A 21,364-nucleotide genomic window follows, 5' to 3' on the forward strand; every position below is an offset into this window, starting at 1 on the left:
CGGACCCAGTCATGAGGACTCAAAAAGTGTCTGTCGCACTGTAAAAGAAAATTCCATGAAATGTACAGTAAAAAGCTGTGGCTGCCAGAAATTTACAGTACATTGCAGTAGCAACATTTTAGGTTTACAGATTTAACTTAAATTTACAGTACAAAACATATTTCATTACCTGATTTAATGGTAATAAACCAACCTAATATCATATAATCAAAGATCATCAGGTAAATATTAATATATATATTAATTTAACGACAGGATGTTGCAGCAGAAACAAGCAGAAAACCTTTAAGTTTAATAAAAGTTATATCGGATGGATGGACGGACAGACAGACAGACAAATAGATAGATACCTAGAAAAAAAATGCATCAATACATTTTTAAAACAAACAAACACAAATAATAGGCTTCAGGACTGTGCCGACGGTGGTGGATATAGCTTTTGGGTAAAAACCTAAACTGAGTTAAAGTTGTCCTTCACTGAACTAAGCTCAAATTTGAACTAATGTTCTCCTGAAATGTCAATATATCTTAAACAGTCCTTGTGTCCGGGAACTCTCCCTCCCTCTCTCCTCCCGTCAGGTCGTTCATTAGGTCAAGATGAGACCTTATCTTGTTTGTCTGACATGCTACACTGCTTTTTTTGGACGACAAATGAATTAGTGTTTCTGTTAGAAATTGGTAAATCTACTTAAAGCAAACAGCAGGTAAAGCTCGCAAATCTGGTTGTCAGTAACTTACGAAAGTCACTGCCCATAGCAATAAAAACACTCGACTGACTCTCTCCACTATAAATGAAAGATTATTTTACACATAGGGCAGTCCCAGGCTAATAGACCAAAGACCAAAGTCCAATTACACAAATGCTAGTTTTGTCTAGGAGTTTTGCATGTTGATTTCAGTTATGTTAATAGAACATTTGTTTAAAGTTATCTTGTCTTTAAGAAAGTCCTTAAAATGTTAGCACAAACATTTGATTTATACATCATCATGCATGTAATGTTTTTTTTTCTGAAACATAGTTGGACGTTGTCTAACATTTTTAAAAGTCAATACATACTACTTCTTTCAGAACGTTCAGAGAAGTAACGTTCCCTTAATATTTTCTTTGATGTTCACACAACATCAATGTACTTTTCTCTTAAATGTATACTAATTCTCTCAATGTACAACTCTTAAATGTACTTTTGAACAATCAGAAAACATTGAGAAACAACATTTTCATATCTTAATGGGAACGTTATAGCAACATGTCCTTAGAACACATTTTTGTTAGCTGGGTCATAGTCGATCAACTGAATGTAATAAAACCAGTTTAAGTTTAATTTAATCAAATTCAGGCAAGAGCCAATTATATATAATGCTATCTTTCCATGCCATTTTACATAGTTTTGCTGTTATATAATGCGTTTACTGTTTGAATTTTGCTGAAAAGCTAAGTAAGCCTAATGGCATCTTCCCATTATGACAACATGCAATGAATCTTTTGTTGTTGTAGACAAGATAAAAAAAACTTAACAGCTTCTCCCATATATTTCTACATTTGCAATTCTAAAATTCTAAAATGCATTCATAAATTATATTCCAATTAATATTTGATGAATACAGTTGCAGAGAGTGATAAAGTGATACAAAAGTCGATTAGCTAAATCACTGTTTACCACTTGAGAGACATTGCGAGCTAACACAAATGTGTCTTGACTGGAAGCATAGCTATTTCCCCATAGTTTACACAGTGGTCTTAATCTTTAACTGGTGGTTCTGTTTTTGTGTAAGCTCATTTTACATGCTAGGTCCGTCACAGGTTTCAGAATATCCTGAGGCCACAGTCGTGTTGTATGTGTGACCTCTTTACCCTACTGGTCAAACCCAACCTCTCACCTTTAACCTGCCATGTGACCTGCTCCTGATGGATTTTTCTAGCTGCTCCTCTGAACTGTGAAATATAAACTAAACAGAAGAGAGGCGACAGGACAACACCATCCTGACACTGCAGTCTGTGAGAGCTATTTGATATGCTATAACTCTAAAAGTCACTTCCACTTGGAAACTTGGAGATGGGTGTGTTTGCAATTTTCGACAAATGATTAATCACTTCGGCTTTTTTATTTAACTGATTGTCCATTTGCAAGATAGATTAGTAAAATGGGCTTCTCATTTTCTACAAACCATTTAAATAAACTCAGCCTTTGTTTTTTTAATCAACCAACCAAGAAATCCCTCAGAATATCTTAATACTGATTGGTTTACATATACATACCACACAAGAAATCATGTTCTCTGCTCTCCACAGCATTCCAAAGAACTTTTCCAAGATCCAAAGTGCCCCCTACAGGATACTAGCGGATTTCTATTTGCAGTCCAATACATGCAGAAGCTGTCAAACATACACAGATTGCATATTATTCACGTAAACAGATGTATCAACAACCATTTTAGAACAATGAATATTCTTTCAGGCACATACAGGCTTTATTCAGAATTCAAGTGAAACAAATACATGTCATACACATTACGTTTGAAGATATATGATTAAAGGCAGTTCATAAATAATAATTATGTAGGAAAAGCAAAAATAAAAAATTGTGAAAGAGAATCAGACTATCCTTAAAAGCTCAAGGCACTTATTGGGAGATATTCTGAGTCAAGGACACTGAACAGATGCTGAGCGTCTCAGTCAAGGTTGTTGCACTCCTACAGTTTCTCTTCATGCCAACAACAAATCATTTTCCCTGTATGTGCTGCCTATAGCTTCTAACATGGATCTTAAAACAAGAAACCGTTTAAATACCCACCTAGCACACTTGGGAAATGCCTATAGAGATGTGCACAGCTCAACAAATTCTCTTGTGATGAAATAACGTATTTTCTGTCCTAAAGAGGAACCAAATGGGGGATGTAGCCTTGAGGGAACACTAAATAATACCATCATAATCTCGTTTTGTCTGTCTTTGAAACCAAGGATCTCTATAACACCTGGAGAAAGCTATCAGTTAGCATTCCCATTTATCTAAAAATAGATACACAGCCTTCAATCGCAACTATCCTAAGCTGTGGCATAAAATGCAGCAAACAGGGAAAAACACGAGACCACGATTTTAATAGACCTTCACAAACTAATTATAGAAAATAAAAAATACTTTTTTTTGTCAAAATGAAAGGCCGTCAATGAAGATGCTTTTTGCTTAAAGAGCATGTGAAGAGTTCAGATGCAAAAGCCTCTAAGTGCCATCTGAAATTTTCTTCTAGAATGATCATTTTTATAAAGCTTGTATAAGTAATTTCACTTAAATGACAATTAATAGGTAATTTGCATTGCCATTGTGAAATTACTGAACTTAAATATACAAGCTTGATAAAAAATGCTCATTCTAGAAGAAAAGTTCAGATGGCACTCTTCATGTAGTTACTGCATCTACCAGCAGGGGCAAACTGGATCATGCTAACCAGGTAAACTTTGACCCCTTGGAAGAAACTACTAACGAAATAACAAGTTTGCTGTTTTATTGTGTTAACCAAGGTCAAGAGCAACAAGTTTGCTGGATGTAAAAAAACATTTTTTTTTTTTTTCATTTTCAAGATGTTGAAATAGATTCTTCAGGTTTATTTTACGATTAACTCAGGCCTTGGCAACTGATATCGAATTGAGCAGATGCACATATGAAACACACACACAGTTTGTGACAGTGCAGGACCTCATTCCCCTCCTCCTGCTCCCCCCTAGTAGGAGACCCACAGCTGCGCAAGCCAGGTGCTATCTATTCCAACACACTCACACACACACTCACACACTTCCACCCGCCAACGAACCCAGCAGGAAATGTCTAATACCAGTTTTAGAATGATGCCACTATATGCCAGCAGGAGAGGGTGCTGCACTCACTCACGTTCCCTTGTGGGTACCAGCGCCTGGAGACCTTCAGTGGAAGGTCTGATATGAACATCATATGTATGTATGAACACAGAAATGTTGATGTAATGTGCAGTAAAGATGCACTAAATATTTAAAAGTGGGGGTGACCCATATTGATCAATCACTGATCGTCTATGCTGGTTGTGGCCCTAATGTTCAGGGAATTTTACATTTCATCTCTCTTTCTTTACTTTTCTTTTTTTTCTGGGGTGTTAAATCTCATACTATTCCGGCTGACCATTTGTATTAGATCAATGAGCTCATATTTTACCTGACACACTATAGACATATATGGTGATGTTCACATTTAGAACAGTTATATTTTAAGTAGTAAGCAGTTTAACCAGTGAACTTTGCCCTTTGTCATTTGTACATGCCAGATTTTAACATCTAAACGCACATCTAAACAGTGTCTTTCACTTTACAAACAGATATCACATTTGGTTACATGTCAGGGTCTATATCTTTTAGCGTCATACCAAAAAAAAAAGAAAGGCTTTTACCTATGAGTACATGTTAGTATCATATGGCTTAAGATTGCAACTTTCTCCACAATAGGACTATTTTCTTAAACTAAACTCTAAATGTGATGGGGTTATTTTATGATAAGGTATGTGGAACTGTGTGTTATTTTAATATAATTACTATTGTAAATTAGTTTTTAATATTTTAATATTTTCAAATTTTTGCCTTGGCAACTAGGTAAAATAATTTTTTATTCGTTTTTTTAAAATTATTTCAAGTAATGAAACTTGTTTCATGCTTTTAGTAATAGTTAACTGTAATAACTCATGTGAAATAGGTATTTTTATGTAAAGTGTCAACCTCTTTCATCTTTAAAAGCTCATCTACCTCCTGTTCTCTCTCCCACAGGTGAGACCCAGGCCAGAGTACACCAAAAAAGTACATCAGCTATTTCTGTCTGTGGCTTACCACACTATTGACGCTGTACCGCTCATACTTACTCACTCATCACGTAGGAGTAAAGAAAGCAGACATAAGCATGCACAAACACACAACAGCAACACATAGGAAAGGTTTGACGTTCATAACTGAACCGCAAACAAAAAACTTTGCTGATGTGTGCTGGTGTCATATCTGCTCAAGACTTTTCAAGCTAAGGTTACAGGTGTAGGCTACAACACGAGTCAATCGGACATGATGGATCACATGGTCGGAAGAGTCGTTGCCCAGGAAATTATGTTTCGTCGGAATGGAAACTTTAGTGCGGCCCACCACAACAGAGACACCCTGTGAGTATGTGTGTAAACAGCATGATGCCTTCTCAAAACCTCACATTGAGTGCGGTCACACACTCACCTCTAAGTTTTCCATCCACAAGATGTCAGACCAGTATTTTGTCACCGGATGTTTTTCAAGGTCAGGGCTTGAAAAAAAAATTGATTCCCTGCCTCTGATCTGTCTGTCTTTCCATCTCGCTGTGCACCTGCAGACCTGGAGCCTGTCCAGCAGAGCCGTGTGGCCTTCTGGGTACTGCTATTTGCGAATGTGGTTTTAATGTTGCCTTTTTTCGATTTTAGTCAGCTTTAGGGTTTGATGAATGTATTAAGAGGTTTCATTCATAATGATCTGGTATTGTGATTGATGTAGTTTCTACTTTAAAAAAATGGTTAATCACATTTAAAATGTATGAGATAATGTTTAAAGATGAACCCAGAATCAGGGTTTTATGACTGCCATGTCAACCGGTGCACCAGCCTGAATTTGAAGTAGCATACTATCATCTTTATACGTATATAGTGACACCTAGTGGTATGGATGTATATGTAAGTCCTTACACAGTGTCATCGCAGTACTCTATTTAAAGTCAGCTATGATTCATTTATTTGGTGAGCAAAAGTGTCATTAGTCATATGATCTCAACATTGTGGCCTACATGAGATGGCACGATCAATGTAAAATATAACAGCTTGTATTAAGCTACTAAATGTCTTAATGTCATATAAATGTACATTATTAACAACATATTTTAGAAAGAAATTTCTCAATAATATTATTATTCTTTGTAAAAGTAAATAATTACTGAATGCACCTTTAAATTTCTATACTGTAAGAAAATTGTTCTGATGACATGAACACAGGGTTTTTTTTTAGTAAAATGGCCTTTAAGGGACAAACACTTACTCCGATTTCACAGACAAGGCTTAAGACCCAGACTAAAATGCATGTTTGAGCTGTTTTAACTGAAAGCAACTTGGACTGAAATATCTTAAAATGTCAGTGCCATTGTTTTGTCTCAAGATGCACATCAGTAATGTTTTCTTTCAAGGCAATTTATAAAAGCTACTTAAATGTCCTAATTGAACTAAGGCCTAATCCTGGCTTAGACTAAGGCCTGTCTGTGAAACCGTGCCTTAGACTTTTTATAAAGACTAAATTTAAAAATATACACTTACTAGCTCTTTGTTGAACACACACACACACACACACGCGCACTCCTGCAGGAAGAGTGGGTGTCTGGGAGCAGCTGCATGGGAGAGATGTCGAATGTGGTTTCCTCCCAAAGAACCGATCCTCCCTGCCTCTTATCAGTCAAACAGAGAGGTGATCATTCTGTAAAAGTAACCAGGTTAGTAACATTCATCAGTGAGATCTCTGCCTGAGAAATAAACACAGCTGAGCTTCCATAGGAGAGCTCCTAGAGAGAGAGAGAGAGAGAGAGAGAGAGAGAGAGAGAGAGAGAGAGAGAGAGAGAGAGAGAGAGAGAGAGAGAGAGAGATCATTTATCATTATATATCACATTATCCTCCAGTTTCACAGACAAGGTTTAAGCTCAGACTAAAATGCATGTTTGAGCTGTTTCAGATGAAAGCAACTTGCACTGACATATCTTAAAATATGTAAGTGCCATTGTTTTGTCTCAAGATGCACACCAGTTATTTTTTTGTTTTTCTAAGGCATGTTTATAAAAGCTACTTAAATGTCCTAATTGAACTAAGGCTTAATCTAAGCCCTGTGTGTGAAACCTGGCCTATATATTATATATCAGCAAAAACACGAGAACCAGACAAGTCCTCTGCACAGACTTTTTGGCCAGCTTCAACTCCTCCTACCTTCAAATTCTGGTGTGATGTATCCGATCTTCAAGCAGGAGGAACTGGATCAAATGTTCTGAAAGATAAATCCACAATCTGACTTGTGATGCAGTCTGGAATTAAACCATGTAAATAAACACCATGTTCATTCATCTGATTTCTCACAAGTATTTTTATTTTCTCCATTTCTGTCACCTGAGTGAGTTTGGGCTCCTTGCCTCTGTCGCCTCTGGCTTGCTTAGTTGGGGACACTTAAAATTCAGCAAATTATTGATTTTACTGCACTGACATAATTGGATGAGAACTGAACTGAGCTGGACGATGACATCATCTTGACATCATTTTATGTTAAATATAATTAACATTCAGTTCAGATATATATATATATATATATATATATATATATATCTTTCATTCAAACCATATATGACTGCTGTTGTAATAGAAATTGCAACGGTTGTGTAAGGGTCATGGCTGGGTTTTCCCTGCAAGCATCAGATGACACAGTAAGGAAGGTCCCTCATCAGTAGGCTCATTCATTTCCAAATACTCATCATTCACAAATTTCTACACATCCCCAGCAAATGTTGGTTTTTAAATATTTTGGCTAATCTGATAATGCTTTCAGCATGCCTTCTGACCTAAAAGAGTGTAGAACTAGTAGCTTGTTTATCATATTTTACTATGTAAAATATGTTATAAATAAATAAATTCCCAGCAAATAATAGCAGAAAAAACTCCACATATTCCATCGGCTAGTTCTTCAGTGGCCAATCAAGTGTATTACAGATTAAACCATAGATGCTTGCGATTCTTAGCATGTAATTGCTAATGTGTGTGTGTGTGTGTGTGTGTGTGTGTGTGTGTGTGTGTGTGTGTTTTAATTGAGTACATACAGAATGAAGATTACTTAAAAATAAGCCTCTAATGTTTAATCTTAATTTTTATAGTTTTAACATTTCAAGTTGTATAAATTAACATTATTAATGTACTATGAATTAACATGAATTAACAACAAACTAAAGTCTATTTGTAAACTAACATTATAAGTACTGTAAAAATTATGTCCGTTGTTAGTTTATGATAAAGGCATAATGTTAACAAACTGAACCTTTTGGTAAAGTGTTAGCAGTGACTGATTATTGTCTCTGTCAGAAATTAAATTGCTATTATTGTAGAGTGTGTGAGAACTAGATATAGAGATTAAGTCAGTATGTGACACTGTTGCATGATTGTGGGTTTAATGAAAATAATCATTTGGGGACTAATATTTGTAAAAACAATGATTCATGGATAAAGATTAGCATTTAGGGATGGGTTAATCTAAAGTAATTATAGTTAGGTTTACGTAAAAAAAAAAACTACATGCTCATTAGCTGTGTGTGTGTGTGTGTTTGTGTGTGAGTGCGTGTGTGTGTGTGTGTGTGTGTGTGTGTGCATAGAGGTGGCACGGTGCAGAGCAAAAGCAAATGGAAATGAGTCACTGCGGGGCAAAGCAAGATGCTGTTTTGGAGAAATACACTTTCTGCACCCGTCCTCAACCTGTCCTTCGCACAGAAACCCACACACCCATACATGTACACTTACAGATACAAACACATTTGTCTGTCCCACGCAGTTGAAAGCTACAGTGATGTTCGCCCACGCAGTATTGCATTCTGCGCTCTGCGGCCTGCTGCAGTGAGTGTGTGTGCAGTGAAAGAGCCCTGTTTAACCGCAGTAAAAACAACATCACTTCTTTGTGCTGATATTAACATCTTGATACCTTTTACAGGGCTAGAGCGGATCGCACAACAACAGGATGCCCAGGTTTGAGATCTGCTGAAAAACAATCTGCTTTTCAGCTCGAACACAACACAAAAACGACACCTACAGATCGGCACATACCTGAACATTCACAGGGTCTCATATAAGCCCCACCCACAGGAAAGACAAATCACTAATGAGATCTATGTTATATCGCAAGTGTTTTTCCTAGTAACAATGAGATTAGGCAGAGCAAATTACTTACATTTCTTGCTTTTTCTCCTGAGAAGAAGACGACATCAATCTCACATTTGTCTCTTCTGGAAATTAGAAAAGATCAATAGGAAACTCAATTCAAATTAGGATCAAAAGTTAAAATATGTTCAAAATAAGTATTGAACAACAGCAGGGTGGTGCTATTCAGAACAAGAATGGCTTTTATTTTAATGTAAGAAAGTAGAATTACAATGAATTGGAATTAATATAACTGTAATTTCAAACTAAAGTCTGACAAGACAAACCTTGACAAAAGCTTTGAAGGTTTAGGCCTATAGGGCTTTCACCATATTGATAAATGAACTTCCTCTTCCTGTCCAGTTCAACTTCCTGTCAGGTGTGGCCAATTGAATTCAAATGGGGTTATGCGCAACAAACTTCTGTATTTTGTAAAAAAAGAAAAAGAAAAAAGGGTCACTTCACTTCTGATACAGGTCTATTAAATGTGCTTTGTTAAATATTGAGCCATTTTACTCAAGATACCTTCAAAGGAGCGAGCACAGATGAGCATAAACAATGTCCATCGCATATGCAGATTGATTCCTAAAAAGTTTTCCTTAAAAGTACATATTGTACTGCCGTTAACGTTAAGACTTTCTCTGACAAGCGGATGCAATGAGATCTGTTTTCCTGTTTGTTCATGTGACGTTCAGCTTAAAGCCTATTCACACTCGTGAATTGAAAGGGAGCCACTCATGAAAGAAATACAATAGGCCTACACTTCTATTAAAGGGACATTTTCATTTTCATTTTGGAAGAAACATCTAAGACAAAGTTCATACTCAAGTGAAAGTGAATGAGTGTTTTAACTTCTGATTGAACATCTTTCTCTGCAAGGATCTGACAGTTTGAACATGTAGGCTATACATGAATCAGTCATCTGAACAGTGGATGGGGTTTCTGCCAAAGGATATTACACCATCACTGAATAAACATGTTGAATTCATTTTTGTTTTCAGTTTTCAGCAATAAAACTTTCAGTGGTTCTCAACCTTTTTGACCCCAAGGCCCCCCATTGTCCACAAAAATATTCAAAGGCCCCAATACTTTTCCAATGGTTCATGATTTTCAAGTATTTTAAAAAAAATTACTCACAATTTATACCTGATAAAATATTTAAAAACTTGCCATAACTAGAACAATTTATATTCATGGAGTTTATTTATTTACATGACAAGATACATTATTAAGATTTGATTAATTTACATGACTTTTCCAAGTCTAGAACTCACACTTATATAATTCTTTAAAAAAAAAACATGATAAAGAGGTGACTTATTTTAGCTTATTTAATTCTTGTTTTTCTGTATTTTAAAGTCATCTTGAGGCCATCTGGTTGAGAATCATGGGTCTAAGCAGTTAAAAAATTTCTCTTGTGAAAAAAAGAGCGTTATTGCAACTCACGAAAGAAGATAAAGGTTAAACTCTGCTCCTTTCAGAAGTCAGCTGAAAAGTCCAGAACTGAGTTATATCTAAGATCTGAAGAGTTTGCTGATGTTCTAATGAGATTAAGTTTGTCGACGTTAACCAGAAAACACTGATATCTATCACTCTCACATTTCTTCTTCCTGTTTCCTCATCAGTTGATGGGTTGATAGCAGTGGACGAAGCGTTTCATTGACCCAAATGAGCTACAAAAAGCTTTATATGTGCTTGCATGTGGCCTTTCTCAGAATACCCAGGGGTCTGATGGGGATGTGAACTATAGACTCAAAGGTGCGTCTGTGCGTAAGCGAGCGAGCGTCTGTGCGTGAGGGTCAAAGTAGGCTATAATTGTGTGTTCGCAGCTGTATGCGAGTGTGTGAGAAACGGCCACAGCTGAGAAACCTTCTAATGGAGCAATCACGCCTGGTCGCGAGAGCGCGTATGTGTGTGTGTTGAGGGCACACTGCTGTCTCTGTGCTGCCCAGTAAGCTTCACTGTTCTCCGGGCAGCACATCTGCGAGATGTGGGCGGTGTGGAGCACCGGTGTCTCTCCCTCTCTCACATTCTCTCTGCCTTTATTTTTTTTCTTCTGTTCTACACATCTTCCCTTATAGGGATTTCTGACCTTTGGCCCTGTAGTAACAGCACCACCCACCTTCTCTCTCTCTCTCTCTCTCTCTCACACACACACACACACACACACACACTCTCTAGGGGTGGGAGGGGAATATCAAAGTGTGTCATCGTGTCCGGTCGCAAAACACACGTGCATGTGACTGGCTGGTGGTCTCATCACTGAGTGACTCTCCACTGCACCTGTGTGTGTGAGAGAGAGACCCAAGACAGGAAACACAGAAATAACTGCCGAGTGTCTTCATCCTGTGCTGAAGTGTGTGTGTAAGTGAGAGGGAGGAGTCAGACACTTGCACCTGGACAGTTTGGCTCTGTCACACTCACTGCCTTCATACTGTTGCACAAAGTCACCAATATGATCAGAGACAGAGGGAGGAATAATACAGACACAGAGAAGAGAAAGAGTAGCTGATCTTTTGTAAGCAAGGTCCAAAATTAACCTTTGGCCTCACCTGCCAATGACTTGAAAAATAAATTACTAAATATATATATATTTTTAAGATAGATTTCTAGTCCTTATGTATTTATCATTCTTATATATATATAAATGTGTGTGTATATATATGTGTGTGTATATATATGTGTGTGTGTGTATATATATATATATATATATATATATATGATATATATATGATACATATATATTAACCTTTATAAATAAAATTATGATATAAATATAATAATAATAAATTGTTATAAATATTTATGTTATAAATAAAATCAACATAATTTTGAAATAAATAAAAATAATAATTATAGGGTGAATTCTGATTAATTAGGCCACTTGATGACATGGATATGCCTCACAAAATGGCCTAGTTTATAACACATAACATATAACATAACATATAACATAACACATAATAACACATAACATATAACATAACACAACATATAACACATAACATAACACATAACATATAACACAGAATATAACAACATATAACATAACACAACATATAAACATAACACAACATATAAACATAACATAACATAGGCTATAACATAACATAACATAACATAACATAACAACATAAACATATAACAAATAACAAATAACATATAACATAACATATAACATATCAACATATAACACAATAACACAACGCAGCATACAACATAAAACAGAACACAACAAATAGCAAAACATTACCATAACAAAAAATAATACAACACAGCGTATAACATAACAAAAACATAGAACAACATATACTGTATAACATAACACATCACAGCATATAACCGAACATAACATAACAAAGGTCATCCATGTGACAATATCACATGGAACATAACATATAACATCACAAAAGGATAAAATAACTAGGGCTGTCAAACGATTAATCGCGATTAATCGCATCCAAAATAAAAGTTTGTTTTTACATAATATATGTGTGTGTACGGTGTATAATTATTTTCTATATATTTAAGAAATATTTGCATGTATATATTGTGTATATATATTTATATTATATATCATTTATATTATATATAAATATTTTATATATAAATAACAAATTTTTCTTAAATATATATGCATGTGTGTGTATTTATATATAGAAAATAATTATACTCCATACACACACATATATTATGTAAACACAAACTTTTATTTTGGATGCGATTAATCGTGATTAATCGTTTGACAGCCCTAAAAATAACATAACACATCACAATAACACAACAGAACAACAGCATAACAGAACACAAAAACACACAACATAACACATCAAAACATATAACCTAACACAACACATCGCAATAACACAAACACCACACAACATAAAATAATAACATATAAATAAACATATAACATCACACAAATATAGAACATATAACCAAACAGAACACAATAACACGAAACAGAACATTACACAAAAAATTACATATCACAACATAACCTAACACATATTGTCGCATAATATCACACATAACAACACTGATATCTAATATAACGACAATTTATTTGTTCATTTTCTTCATTTCAGAGCCTGTCTGACAGCCACATAAAGAGCTAAAGAGATCTAAACTGCTGTCCCACATATAGTTCATTTCACTGAGATACAAGTGAGGCCGTTTTTCCAGCAACACACTTTTTCACCCGCTGATTAATCAGATAGGCAGGCAGCAGTAACCACAAGGGGACATACCCAGAGTCAAGCTGATTTTTATAGCGATGTGGCAAATACAAGCCAGAGAGAAACATGTGCATAAATGCAAAAAATATCACCATCATACCAAAATAACCTCATGAAGGGGGGAAAGGGGAGGAAGAGAGAAAGAGAGAGAGTGACAGAGACAGACAGAGAAAGCAAAAGAGAGAGAGAGCACCTGCAGCACGGTCCACACCTACACACAGGTGTCAGGAAGAGATAGACACAAAGAGAAAAAAGAAAAGAAAAGAGAAAATAGAGCAGAGGAAATCAGACTGCGGTCAACAAAAAAGCTTTTTCTAGATTTGTCAGTGTGTCAGGGTGTGTGTGTACATGCATGTGTGTGTCTGGTTCAATGAACATGCCACCACACCTGTGTGTGAATGTTGGTAGATTTGCGGCTGTACTGGACATAGTAATTCAACTAAAGACGATATACAGCAGTCCCAAAAAAGGTTGGACACTTCAAGTAATATTCCGGCTTCAATACAAAACTTGGTGGCATGATGTTGATTATCACTCTCTCACTCTCTCACTCACTCTCACACGTCTGGTTCACTATCTTTGTGGGGACTCTCCATAGACGTAATGGTTTTTATACCGTACAAACTGTACATTCTATCCCCTTACACTGCCACTGCCCCTGCCCCAAACCTACCCATCACAGGAAACATTCTGCATTTTTACTTTCTCAAAACAACTCATCCTGTGTGATTTATAAGCCTTTTGAAAAGTGGGGACCGCTGGCTGGTCCCCACAATGTAGGTGATCTCAGGTTTTACTATTCTTATGGGGACATTTGGTCCCCACAATGTAATATAAACAAGGGCACACACACACACACACACACACACACACACACACACACACACACACACACACACACACACACACACACACACACACACACACACACACACACACACACACACACACACACACACACACACACACACACACACACTCCTTTGATTTCTTAAAAATTTAACGTGAAAAGTCAGGTTTTGTAGCATTAGAATTTATTGGAGTTTTGAACTTGTAGAATTTTTGGAGTTTAAAAGATAGAGTTTATAAACACACTCACATTAATTCTTCTGTTAAACCTGTGCATTATTTGAGCTGTACATTTTTTCACATTATCTTTTATGGTCAATATAGGGTTTTAGGCATTACGTTATCATGCCAACGGTGTTGTAAAATTGGACACAACTTTACAGAAATGCTTGGTAAGCGTTTTTTTTTTCACACTAAAATCATGTTAAACCACTAATTACTTATCATGGATATACTTTTGAAACAGTGCATATTTTAAAATGTATGGTTGGCCCCATTCAATAAAAAAAAAGAGGGACAAGTTAAATTACATATATGCATAGAATAATAATGAAATATTCAAATAATAAAGCAATACAAGTTACTTGTAAGAAAATGTCTATTGTAATTCAGACATTAATGACTTAAGTGTACAAATGACTTTTTGTGACCACTGTATGAAGATCAATTTACACAGGAAAAAAAGAAAGCAGTTGTTTAACAAATCTTGGTAATCTGACCTTCGCCAATGTTTGTGTTGAACCTGAACCTTGAACCTTGTGTTGAAGCTGTATTTTTTACAGTCTATGGTTGAACCATACATAGCAGAAATGTGTGTATGTAACCCCTATGCATGTCTGGCGGTGAAAACAGGTAGGTGCATATAGCACACACGTGGGAGTGTGAAGATAAATGTATCATTTCCCAGAAATCTGTCTGCTCATACAGGTGCTGTGTGAATCATGTGTGTGTCTCATCCCAGAGACACAGCCAGAGATGATAGATAACAGTGACATCATCAGCTGAGGAGCAGACGACAACACACCACACAAGGCTCCCAGAATCCTCCATTCTGACGGCTCTACAACCCCTTGACACAGTTTTAAAGCACACAGCCTTTGTTTTAGAGTCCATGTCAGAGATATCACTTAAACTTCACTCAAAGTCAGGCCCAGTCCATCAGTACTTCATATTCAACTTAAAGAAGAGGTAAACAAGGGCAGTTACCGCTGCTTAAGTCTGACAGATCAACATATAAGCATTATAAGTATGCGGCTCTGGTCAGGCCAGTCAGCAGATTCAGCTTATTGTCAAGCTCTTTTTCATTTTCTAAAATGAGCAGCTGACTCATGTGCAGCACTTTACACAGCTGAGGTGTGAAACCAGCATATTTACAATAACCCACTTAAAGCAGGCTGGTATAGTTCACACCAGAATGAAAATTCTGTCATCATTTCCCCACCCACATCTTATACCAAACCTGTATGACATTATTTGTGTTGTGTAACACAGAAAAATACATTTGGAAAATTGTCTTCTGGCTCTGGTCGTTTCTGCTCTAACTCCCCCTAAAGCTTTAAAGAGTAACTCTCGCCAAAATGCAACCTAAGGTCTTTTTGTTAATCTACCCGAGGCGAACTTTCGTTTAAAAGCATGATTAGAATGGAAACGGCACTTTTAAGTTTGACCGTATTTTTGTTTTCGGTCAAATTGCCTTTTGAATGGGAGTGCATGGGGCACTATACTATGATAGCATCAAAAATCGCTATTTTTAAAACACCAAAAAGGCTCGACACAACATGAAACTTTGCTCGAAGTATCACCAGGCGCTCTACACATGAACTCGAGCATTGAGAACATTGTTTGTGTACACAGAGATTTTGAACAACTCACTGTAGCTGTGTCCGCCGGCATTTTGACAGTCAAAAATAGTCGATCTCCGAATGTGAGTGAACTGACTCTGAATTTTAGTATTGCTTCTTGTATGAGCATCCTTTTTCCAAATACAAGGTCAATATTGATTTTCACTAACAACAAATTATCCGTGAATTTATATGGAACTAAGCTTTAGGAGCTTTCCATCTTTACTCTCCTCCCTGTTACGTTGCATTCGGAGATCGACTATTTTTGATAGTGTCCCCACAACTACCCAGAAAAACGTACCAACCATCTAGAAACCAACTGCCAACCAACCACATTTTTTTCCAGCTTTCAAGTCTCTTCAAACGACCCACGTATTTAAACTAAGGCCTAAATTACTTTCACAAGCCTTTGTAAAGCAATGACAAATCTGTCTTTTCTAGTAATTTCTGCTGTTGTTTGGTGATGCCAATGGCACAGAAATCACACATTTTATAAATTGCCTTAATCTATTCAGAGATATGCTTTTTATATTTACATGCGCTGCCTCCTAGTGGTAAAAAGACATTACATGTGCAACTTGACGGCTCAATAAAGAAAAAGAAGAATAGTTGAATTTTCCCTGATTAATAATAATAATAATAATAATAATAATGATGATGACTGGCCATTGATCCAGGTTGTCTCTCTGCCCATGGTCTGGGTCACTGGGATAAGCTAGAAGCTAAATTCTATTTTTACAATTGTTCTAAAGCATATTAAAGTAAACAGTCTTATGTACACCTTTCCGAATGGTCATGAAAACTCCGGATTTCACAAAGCAAGCATTATAATGCATGTTACCATGAGGCAGAATTTGTCATTTGTATTTTAAATCAGGGGGTGATGTATTAGAATGCTGGAGAACTATAATGTCCACAGAGATCAGAGATTGGCCAGAGCACAAGGCATCCACAGAGCAGATGCTCTAGAGCAGACAGTATGACAGATTTAGCTTCAGGAAATATCACTGGCAGAAGGTTGCTGCTAGCTTTGAAGCTCCAACTTAGACTATCGACATTTTGTCAGGAAAATCCATTTTTACATGCATACTACACATGTATCTGTCATTTTACACATGGATCACATAATACACTTGCAAAACAGCACTCCCATGTTAAAAGAGTAATTCACCTCAACATAAAAAAGGTTTGCATTTCTTACATGTGGAAAAAAATTACGCTTTTAAACTTTACAAAAAGTACACAAAAGCACAGTGAAATAGTGCATACGATTAGAGCACGATATTCTTCTGAATATATACCATACGATAGTTTTGGGTGAGTAATGTTGTTCTCCTTTTTAAAACATGAAAGCTAGCCTATAATCCCCATTTATTTTAACTAAAAAGAGTGACCATCAGTTTCTGTGCTTTACAGCAGTGTTATTTTAGGATCATTGATATGCTATTATAGTTTTTGTTAATGTTTTTAATATTTTTTTGTAGTTTTGAATATTTAGTAGTTTTGTTATTTTTATTGGTTTATTGGTAGTCTAAGTCCCCCTGTAGTCAATAATTGTATCCCTTAAAACTCATCTTTGATTATCAAAATGGCATATTTAAATGCTTTTTCCTGTGAAAATAATTTCTACATGCACAGTTGCTTCATTTTACCGGAACCCATGAATTTGCAAATCACTCACACCAGCTCGGACTACCTGATCCACTCAGTCAACTGTAGTAAATGCTACACAATAGCAAGTGGAAATATTGGTTTAATTCAGCCATATATGTTTGAACCAGAAACTGATTCCGCAGAAAATGGAGCGATTTATACAGGCTCGTATACAAGTCTATGTATCAGAATAGAAATGCATTTTATGTATCGCTCTCTACAACATCGGACACAACGGTAACTGATATTAGACTTTGGCTTGACTACGTTTTCAAACAGCTGATAATGTGTTGCTTGCTAATGTTACACAAATGCTAATGTTCCCGTTCACCATTTGGACTAGCAACCACGTAATTATCGATATCAAAAATAAAGGTTTTTACTAGTAAGAATTGTATTTCTGAATTTTATTGTTAATATCAATAATTCATATATTGAGAATTAAAGTCAAAACGGCTTGCCAACAAATGTCTGTTCTTGATATCAACAATTAAATTGCTACTAGTAAAAATTTTAATTTTGGTATCATGAATGTGATTGTTATTAGTAACAAAGCCATTTTCAGATGTCTGAAATTACTCTCCTAATTATTGATATCAGAAATACATTTTCAGATATCAAGAATTAACATTTCAACTAGTGAAAACTGAGTTCTTGATATTAGGAATTGACATTTTTACTAGTAAGAATTGTATTTCTGATATGTGAAATTGGAATTTCAACAAGAAAGAAATTCTTGATATCAAAAATTGAATTTGAACGGCAGCCTATGGTGACATATCACTAGGGAAAATACAATTACAATTATCAAGAATTAAAAGTTTTTACTAAAATTTGTAAAAAAAAAAAAATTGACTAAAAGCTGAAATTTATTCTTGATACCAAGAATTTGTATTTCTGTGAGTGATGACGTCATTGTTGATATCAAGAATTAACATTTTTACTAGTGAAATTTGAATTGTTGATCAAGAATTCATATCCTGGGAATGAATAGAGGTTGGATTGCCATACATCAATCAGTCAACACCATTGCTGAGTATTTTCTCCTTATATCTGGAGTGATATAAGGAGAAAATACTCAGCAATGGTGTTGACTGATGAATTTGCACATGGTTTGTCTTCAAATATATTAAAACACCACATAGACATATAAACAAGATTAAAAACAGGATTTTCACCACAGGCGAGCACTTTAAGGTTAATAAGTTTTTTTATTTTATTTTTTTTAATTATTATTTTAGTACATAAACCCTCGGTTTCACAGACAAGGCTTAAGCTAGTCCCAGACTAAAATGACTGTTTGAGCTGTTTAACTGAATGCAACTTGCACTGACATACCTTAAAATATGCCAATGTCATTGTTTTGTCTCAAGATGCACATCAGTAATGTTTTTTTTTTCCTAAGGCACGTTTATAAAAGCTACTTAAATGTCCTAATTGAACTAAGGCCTAATCCTGGCTTAATCTAAGCCCTGTCTGTGAAACCAGGCCAAAGTTAACTAAAAGAAGCTTAACAAAAATGAGAAATGTTTTGTTATTGTTTTAGATTTAGATCACGATAACCCAGCTATTCAGAAGAATATTAAATATTAAGTATGACTTTCCTCAGAAAAAAAGGGAACTACATAAAGGTGAATAAATTATGACAAAATGTTTGTGGATAAACTATCCCTTTAAAACAGCAGACAATTATGTCTGTGTGCCCCGAGTCAGAGTTCATCTTTTTCTCCTCCAAAAGAACAGGTGACCCCTGTGCCCTTTAACCCACAGTATCCTTTAGGCACCTTGTGCAGATATTGCTGGTGATAGTCTTCAGCATAGTAAAACTCGGTGTGCTCTCGGATCTCTGTGGTGATCTCACCCAGGCCTTTCCTCGCCAGCGCCTAGCAGAAGAGCAGAGAAAGAGACGGTAAATGATGACACATTCTTGATATCAAGAGGGTAAATGTGATTGCTGTCTAGGGAGGAACAACTCGATTTGAACTGAGACAACACTTGTGTGAGATTTTAAAGCCAAGCATTGCATCCAAAACTCTTTAAAAGGGACTCTGTCTCCCTCTAGGGGTCACTTCTGTAAACTCCAACAGCAGAAAATTGCTTTAGGTAGTACTAGTACAAAAACATAGAGAACAAAACACCTTTGAACATCAATCACAGTATTTCTAAAGCTCACATGTCTCTAGATCAGAAAGAAAAAGAGGAAAGAATTATTGTGCTGGTTTTTGAGCCTTCACAACTGTCCTTTTTGAATTGTATGTAGTTTCAGATGTCAGTCACTAGGTGGTGACAGAAGTCTGCTGCATTTACTCCGCTTCTGATTTAATGTCTAACAAAAGAGGTTGTATGTGCACCATAACATCCTGATATCCTGACAACAGCTGGGACATAAACAAAAACAAAGATACCTATACAACAACATAAAGCCAACATTTCCCATATGCTTTGTATTTAAAAATCTTGTCGGTGAAATTAATATTTTTAAAAGGCAAAAAGGTGAGAATGATCTTACTGGATTATCACATGGTTACACTTGCTACAGTGAACAGGAAGATGAAGAAAGCATTTAGCCAGGTGTGCATAAAGAGAGGAGCAAACACTTGATGAGAAAAATTAATAAGAGTGATGTGAGAAAATTATGATTTCATTATTATTTATTTATAATGTTATTTATAAGAATAATAATAATTGTCATTACTCATAAATAAAATGCTGTTATTTTTGGTAAAGAAAATGTTCCGTAAAAAAAAAAAAAAAAATTTTTAAATAAATAAATGAATTAATTCAGTTCATTTAGGCATTTTTCTGTGGTTCTAAAGAGCACATCGGTTTCCCCTTTTCTTAAATTATTAATTAATTAATACCTCAGGCACATATCAAAATATTTAAAATAATTAAAAAAAATATATATTTTTTTTTAATTCTTATTTTTTGGGGCTAGGCCTACATTGGCAGGTCAAGAACAAATCTAATGTTCCTGGCCTGGATGGGCCAACAGAAAAAAAAATCTTTATTGCTGAGCCCGGTTTTATGACCCTTTAAATTGTGCAAATTATTTCAAATAGTGTACATTAAAAGCAGAGGAAGTGTAAATTTGGGGAAATTGTATGTGCGTGTGTGGAAAAGGTGTCAGAAACTTGGCGCTGTCAAAGCTCGGTGGTCTGTGTCTCTCCGGTGGAGGAGAACATTTCTCTGGACAGTCAAGCAGAGAGAGATAGAAAGAGAGATTTAGAGAGAGAGATTTAGAGAGAGAGAGAGAGAGAGAGAGAGAGAGAGAGAGAGAGAGAGAGAGATTACATAAGCATTTGCATATCTGAATATGCTTCATGTGACTCTGATGACTCAACTAATGCCACTAACACAAAAGGGTTTCTGCATCCTTAAACACACTCATGTTAATATTAGTCCAACTATTTTCTGGTGTATATACTGTCTTCATAACAGCTGTTTCACAACCAGAATTCCCTTAATATTCCCATCAGATTGAATTTAATTTAGGGTTTCTCTGTGGGTCTCTGGCACAAACTCACCTTATAAGACTATTTACACACACACTCACAAATCTGCACAAGAGCACGCTAACACACACAGTCCCCGTGTACGTTTAACTGCAACAGCTTGTCCTACTTTTAACATTACAACATAAATAATGAATATTAATGCAGCTCTTTCTATGAACCAAAAAGCTATTCTGCAAAATATCTGAATATGGAAACTGTGACAGTGTTTTAGCTTAGCTTTCTTGCTTATATATCAGAAGCTGTATAGTTCTGCAGCACAAATAGAAAAGCATGTGTAGGTGTATATATACACATCTGTAAATGCATGTGTGATTCACTT

At 35.8% G+C, this 21,364-nt stretch overlaps 1 protein-coding gene and 1 long non-coding RNA gene across 3 annotated transcripts in view; both read right to left on the bottom strand.

Moving 5' to 3' along the window:
- Positions 1 to 6,406: 6,406 nt before the first annotated feature.
- Positions 6,407 to 9,033, bottom strand: LOC307148154. Its single transcript, XR_013819417.1, has 3 exons — positions 8,978 to 9,033; positions 6,985 to 7,042; positions 6,407 to 6,484 (listed from the first exon to the last, which is right to left on the bottom strand). It is a non-coding gene; the product is annotated as an uncharacterized lncRNA (long non-coding RNA).
- An 8,576-nt stretch (positions 9,034 to 17,609) lies between these two features.
- msrab (methionine sulfoxide reductase Ab) overlaps positions 17,610 to 21,364 on the bottom strand; it is a gene marked incomplete at its 5' end in the record, with an annotated part of 30,399 nt that continues 26,644 nt past the window's right edge. The window contains 2 exons of one of the 2 annotated variants that reach the window (XR_013819416.1): positions 17,610 to 18,559; positions 18,666 to 19,410. Coding sequence is in view for 1 of the 2 variants with exons in the window: in XM_079853492.1 (XP_079709618.1) it covers positions 19,237 to 19,410 (174 nt within the window). Of the gene's footprint in view, positions 19,411 to 21,364 lie in introns of both variants that reach the window. The other variant, XM_079853492.1, reaches the window with a different exon arrangement.

This window comes from Squalius cephalus (assembly GCF_949319135.1).
Source record: "Squalius cephalus genome assembly, chromosome: 20".
Classification (NCBI taxonomy): Eukaryota; Metazoa; Chordata; class Actinopteri; order Cypriniformes; family Leuciscidae; genus Squalius; species Squalius cephalus.